Consider the following 6,582-nt stretch of genomic DNA (forward strand, 5'->3'; position numbering starts at 1 on the left):
GTGGAGTCATGTATGAAGACACAACCCCACTCCATGTTTCAAGACGATCATATTATCATTCAATTTATGAGCTCAACACCGCCAACCGCTCGTCGCCGCTCAACCTGCACATAGGGAAAACACATGCAGGGCTGAGTATTTTAAACATACCCAGTGGACTCATGCTAAAACATTTTAATAGTGATGCCACCCTTACCTTAGTGAACTCGAGTTAGCATTTATAAAAGAATATCATCGAGTATCACAAAATAATTTCATAGACTGGCCAGTCAAACAATTCCTCCCATTTTCTCATCAATCAACAATTCCATAGTGCGACGAAAGTGTGGCCACACTATTCGCCCACGAGACCGGCCGACTAGCAAGGACGCTTCCCGATCCCAACTGTGTACACTAGCCTGATAGGGTTTGCGGCCCTACTCGGACCCGAATTCGTTTATAAAACCCTATAGCCTAATGGAGTGGACTCGCAATGTAACAGCCCGGCATTTCTAGGGTATAATAAATACGGCGACTGTTAACTATGCGAACTTAAGGCGACAAAAATGTAGACTAGGGTTTCATTTAAAGAGATTTGACCAAGTGTTTAATGAAGATCAAGGCAATAAGTCAACGGCTTTAAATACGAAAAACAAGATTTAATAGCTAACATAGGCTAAGCTCAAAAGTCAAAGGTTTATTGTAGCTCCAACAAAACGCAATAATTCACCATATTCTAATTCGAAGAAATAAGTTCAAAACAACCAAAGATAATAAGTTTCAAAATATTCAGCGGAAGCATTCCAAGAGAAAACGAAGCCATGTATGAGGACACGACTACACTCAAAATCCCAACCATCCATTTTATTCGAATTAACCATCTCAACACCACCGACCGCCCATCGCCACTCAACCTGCACATAGGGAAAACACATGCAGGGCTGAGTATTTTAAGCATACTCAGTGGACTCAGGCCAAAACGTGTTAATAGTTATGCCACCCTTACCATAGTGAACTCGAGGTTTAGCATTTAATTGAAAAGATAGCATCGAGTATCACAAAATATTTCATGGACTGGCCAGTCAAATAATACCTCTCATTTTCTCATCGATCAACAATTCATATGGTGCGACGAAGTGTGGCCACACTTTCGCCCACGAGACCGGCCGACTAGCAAGGACGGCTCCCGATCTCCCGTGTACACTAGCCTGATAGGGTTTGCGGCCCTACTCAGACCCGAGCTCATTTTTTATAGCCCTTTAGCCTAATGGAGTGCACTCACAATCTAGGCATCAGACACACACAATATCCAAAATAATTATAGGCATGGCATAACAGTTTAATCCACCCTTATTTCTCCAATATCATAAATTTGCAACATAGAAGAGTTTAAGAATAAAGCCCACCTCGATTTCCTTCGATTTCAAATACGTGCTTCTTCTTGTTATCGCACCGGGAATGCGAGCTATCACCTTTAGTTCATGTATTTCAAATAAGTCTCAATCATGGATCAAAATCATGCATGTTCTCACGTTTCCCTTTTCCCATCGATTATTTTCAATATTCCCATTCAAAATCAAAGTACGATTATCATATCGTTTTTATCCACACAACAACTCTAGATTTAACATCAAATCGTGTCACGCATGAGTGTTTTCCACACACAACACACGCACACACACACCACACATGTGCACGCCTACCGAGGCGTGCACACACACACACGGTCACAACACATACACATGCATCCAAATTCACCGATTAATTTCCCCCTTCACTCGATCTAAATGCATGTGGACTCAAGAACACCGATTGATCGATAGAAGAAGAGAAGATCAAAAATAAAAATATCTTTTCAATAGAACAATCGGTAGAAAACAAGTAGGATCTTGATTCTTCAACAATTTCTCGAATTGCAGCTTCAATCCTTCTCCAAAAGATGAAGATTTAATGGAGAAAGTAGGAGAAAAATTTGAGAGAGTGGGAGAGAGGAGAGGATCGAAAATTTGGGAGTGGGGGCGTGATTTGTGATGTGCTAGAGTTAGGTCTTCTCTCTTATTTATAGAGTGCAAGATATAATATCTTTAATTAAATAAATTAAAGATTTGGAGAGATTTAGGGAGAGTAGTTGGCGTTAATTTGGTTGAGGAGAAAGGGGATTTTCGAAAATTTAGGCTATTTAATTAGCCTATGATTAAATTTGAATATTTCACGGAGTAGAATAAAATATCACGGAGCAAGAAAATAATAATAATCTCCCCAAAAATATGGTAGTAGGCGTGAATTTCAAATTCCTACTCCAAGGAATTAATTAAAATCCTAATTTAAATAGAATTTGGCAAGATCTTCTTAGATTTGACAAGATATGCCAGGATATTTGAATTTATTTATGGAAGAGAATAAACAAGAGATCAAATAATATAACAATAAAATCCCTTCTCCCATAAAGTAGGAGATTTCGAAAATCACCCTTGAGACAATATAGGGTTTCGAAAATTTCATCAATAAATAAGGAATAATCGGACTTTGGATTTAATTTGGATAATTATCCCAAGCAATAATTAAATCCAAGAAAAATAGGATTTCTTTCCAATAAATAGGAGGGTCGAAAATTCCACATGATTAAATAATGCTCCTATTAAATTCTCACTCATCCCTTAGGAAAATAATTCACCACAATTATTTTCCCCACATCAAAATATTTGCATATTCGAATTTCACCTCCACTTCACATTTTCCAACGACTTTGACCATTCCACGGCCACGACATATTTTCCACAATATTGACTATTCAATAGCCACGTCACATATTCAACAAGTTTGACTATTCAACTCAAACTCAACTCAATATCGCAATTAGGTCACAACGAATATTGCAATAAATCACTCATCATTTAATTCCACATAATCATAGCATTAAAAGCATTTAATGCAAAAATTTTATATCTTGAAAATTAGGGTTCGAAAAAGTGGGATGTTACACGCAATCTAGGCATCATGCACACAACATATCCAAAACAATCACAGGCATGACATAATATTTCAATCCACCCTTATACCACCATAATCAACATTTTGGAAATAAGAGAGAGTTTAGTGAATAAAGCCCACCTTGATTCCTTAGATCACAAGTATGTTCTTCCTCTTGCTATCACTCCGAGAGCGCGAGTTAACACCTTTAATTTATGTGTATCACAAGTAAGTCTCAAGCATTGATTCAAAATCATGCATGTTTCCAACGTTTCCTTTTTCCCATCAATTCGTTTTAATATCACCATTCAAAATCAAGGTATGATTATCATATCACTTTTTATTCGCATCACAACTCCAAATCGAAACATGTCACGCATGAGTGTTTTAAAACACACCCACACGCACGCACACGAACACACACGCACCAACGCACACACACACACGCGATTCACACACCCACACATATATGCATCCCATATTCATCAATTATTTCCTCTTTCACTCAATCTATATGCATGAAGGTTTAAGAACACCGATTAATCGGTTAGATGAAGAAATATTAATATAAAAATACCTTTTCTTGATAGAACGAACGGTAAAAACAAAGTAATAGCCTTGATTCTTCAAAGATTCTTGAGTTTCAACTTCAATTCTTCTCAAAATATGAAGAAATATTGGAGAATAGTAGAAGAAAAATTGAGAGAGAGTGGGAGAGAGGGGAGACGTGATTTTGGGGGAGTGGGGGCGGTTTTTGGTGTTCTAGGTTTAGGTTTTGTCTCTTATTTATAGAGTTCAAGAATATAATCCCACAATTAAATAAATAAAGATTTGTAAAGATATGGGGGGAGAAATTGGCGTTAATATGGGTGAGAAATAAGGGGGTTTCGAATTTTAGGCTATTTAATTAGCCTATGATTTAATTTAGATATTTCACGGAGTAGAATAAAATATCACGGAGCAGAATAAAAATAATAATCCTCCCCAAATAATATGAAATAGGCGTTAATATTGATTCTCCATAAGGAATCAATTTTTAAATATTAATTAAAATAAGATATGACAAGATCTCCTTAGATATGACAAGATATGCTAGGATATTTGAATTTATTCATGGAAGAGAATAAATAAGGGATCAATAATATAATAAAATAATCTCTTCTCCCATAAATATAGGAGATTTTCGAAAATCTCCTTAAAATAAGCATAGGGGTCGAAAATTTCATGAAGGAAATAAGGAATAATCGGACTTTGGATTAAATTTTGATAAATGTCCCAAGCAAATAATTAAATCCACGAAAAATAGAATTCATTTCCAATAAATAGGAGGGGTCGAAAATTCCATTTAAATAAATAGTGATCCTATTTAATCTCACTCAACCCTTAGAACAATAATTCACCACAATATTATTTCGCCCCGCATCAAAATATTCACATAATCGCATCACAAAATCCACCATTCTAATTTCACCTCCACATCACCTTTTCAACGACTTTGACTATTCCACGGCCACGTCATATTTTCCACAATATTGACTATTCAATAGCCACTCATAAAATCAACAAGTTTGACTATTCAACTCCATCTCAACTCCAAATCGCAATTAGGTCACAAGGACTCATGCAATAATTTACTCATAATTTAATCCACATATTTCATAGCATTAAAAGCATTTAATGCAAAAAATTTCACGTCTCAAAAATTAGGGTTCGAAAAAGTGGGGTGTTACAATTCTCCTCCTCTCTCTTACTTTACCAATTTTGTCTTAATTCTCGTACCATATTCATTGCCCATATTTTTATGGGACGGAGGGAGTATATATAAAAATGAGTCTCATGTTTCACTATTTTTTCTCACCAACTTTCTTTTATATTTCTTAAAACTCGTACCAAACTCAAATGAGAATCTTTTTGGCGGGTGTAGGGAGTAGTATTAATTTTGATGAAAATATGCTTATCTCTCCGCATGGATGTTCAAGTTAGAGGCAGTACTGTTGTCGAGTATCCACCGTGGAAGGCATTTATTACCACCGGTGAAGGCGGCATGGCTGGTAGAGTTTAATAAACCGTGAAAACTGCCCTCGATTCAACTTTTGTTGCTCTACTTTGTTATTTTCATACTCAAGAGGACGTGCTCATGAGACTTATATAATCATCATAGTTTTTACACCGACTTGGAACACTTGTTTTGTTTCATTTGCCACAAAAATGTTTGTGATAATAACAGTATAGTGCAAATTAGCAAAAAAGGAAGCACGTTAACATAGCGAAATGTATGATACAGGTAGAAAGTAGAAAACGTAAATTAATTAAAGAGAGAGTGGGTTCATGCTATGGCTTCCACTTCATCCAAAGCATAGTTGTTTGTAGATACATTTGCGTAGTTCACTTTGTTGAACCTCACCACTACTGGGTACCGAGTCTTGGGATCCTGATCCACACATCCATTTCAACATATATCAATCAATTCTCTCAATATATTTCCTCATTTCTAAATTACTATAAACCCTCCTATAATTCAAATTAGGGATCGTTTAGCATGGATAATAGATAATACAAAAGAACGCACATATTAAGTTAGATATAGAGGAATTATGTATACTATTAACTGAGTTTCCTCACCTGGTCAACAGCAACAACTGAACCCACGCCCTTGTACCAGTAAGATTCTTTCCTAAGAATTCTTACCTGCAATCAAAATATTGTTTGATTAGTCACAACTCACTAGCTATTATAAAACACTTATTTATTATAATTAGTTATTATTTTCTCAGTTCTAAGTTAATTAAGTTATTTTTCTATTTTGAGAAATTCTAACATAATTGCGTCATTTCAATTTTTGGCAAAAAGTAATCATCTCTCTTACTTTATTCACCATTCACCAACACACTATTCTTAATCTCTGTACTGAAAAGAAATGTCTCAATTAATAAGAAACGAGAAAGTACCTTAGAGCCTCTTGGGGGGCCAATTGGTGGTGGCTTGGCTGCTTTAGGGGGCGCTTCAGCGGGTGCTTCGGCGGCGGGAGGCGCTGCTTCAACTGGCTTGTCGGCGGCCTCTTCCGCAGCCCGCACAACGAGCCTAGAGCTTCTGTTGTTCTTGGAAGAGAAGCAAACCATGTTGCTCTTAAGAGTGCTTGTGTTTGATGTCACATTTTGTGCCAACACAAATCCGCATGCAGCAGATGCCATGCTGCTTGTTGCCATTTAATTTTCTCTCTCTCTCTTCAAATCTATGCTCTTCAACCAGTTTTTGATATTATTATTTGATTTACACAGAATAGATAAACTTAGGGAGATTTGAGTTGGGAGGATATCATTTTCCTGGACTGGGATTATTGGGAGAGAGCTGTGCTGTTCCTTTAGCCATTCGGGCTCTGCCACTTGGCCACCATATCCCCTTCTTTGGATAATCTCATCTATCTCTCCAATCTTTTTCTATCATTATTTTCTTTTTTAGTATTTTGCACTACTTCTATTTTTAATTTTGTCTTACATTAGTGTTTGTATGAAGTTGAGTCACTCAAAAGTTATTTTAGTTATTACAACTACTTACTTTTATGTACAAGAGTAGTACAAACATTGCAGCATCGATTAATTAATCATATGGTAGCTAAAAAGGTTTTTAAAAGAT

At 36.3% G+C, this 6,582-nt stretch overlaps 1 protein-coding gene across 1 annotated transcript; it reads right to left on the reverse strand.

Moving 5' to 3' along the window:
- Window positions 1-5,187: 5,187 nt before the first annotated feature.
- Window positions 5,188-6,234, reverse strand: LOC125212498 (photosystem I reaction center subunit IV, chloroplastic-like). Its single transcript, XM_048112695.1, has 3 exons — window positions 5,898-6,234; window positions 5,572-5,637; window positions 5,188-5,380 (listed from the first exon to the last, which is right to left on the reverse strand). Exons 1-3 carry the CDS (start codon window positions 6,153-6,155, stop codon window positions 5,276-5,278), a joined length of 429 nt encoding a protein of 142 aa, XP_047968652.1. The 5' UTR covers window positions 6,156-6,234; the 3' UTR covers window positions 5,188-5,275.
- Window positions 6,235-6,582: the final 348 nt, after the last annotated feature.

Source organism: Salvia hispanica, chromosome 1, assembly GCF_023119035.1.
Source record: "Salvia hispanica cultivar TCC Black 2014 chromosome 1, UniMelb_Shisp_WGS_1.0, whole genome shotgun sequence".
Lineage (NCBI taxonomy): Eukaryota > Viridiplantae > Streptophyta > Magnoliopsida > Lamiales > Lamiaceae > Salvia > Salvia hispanica.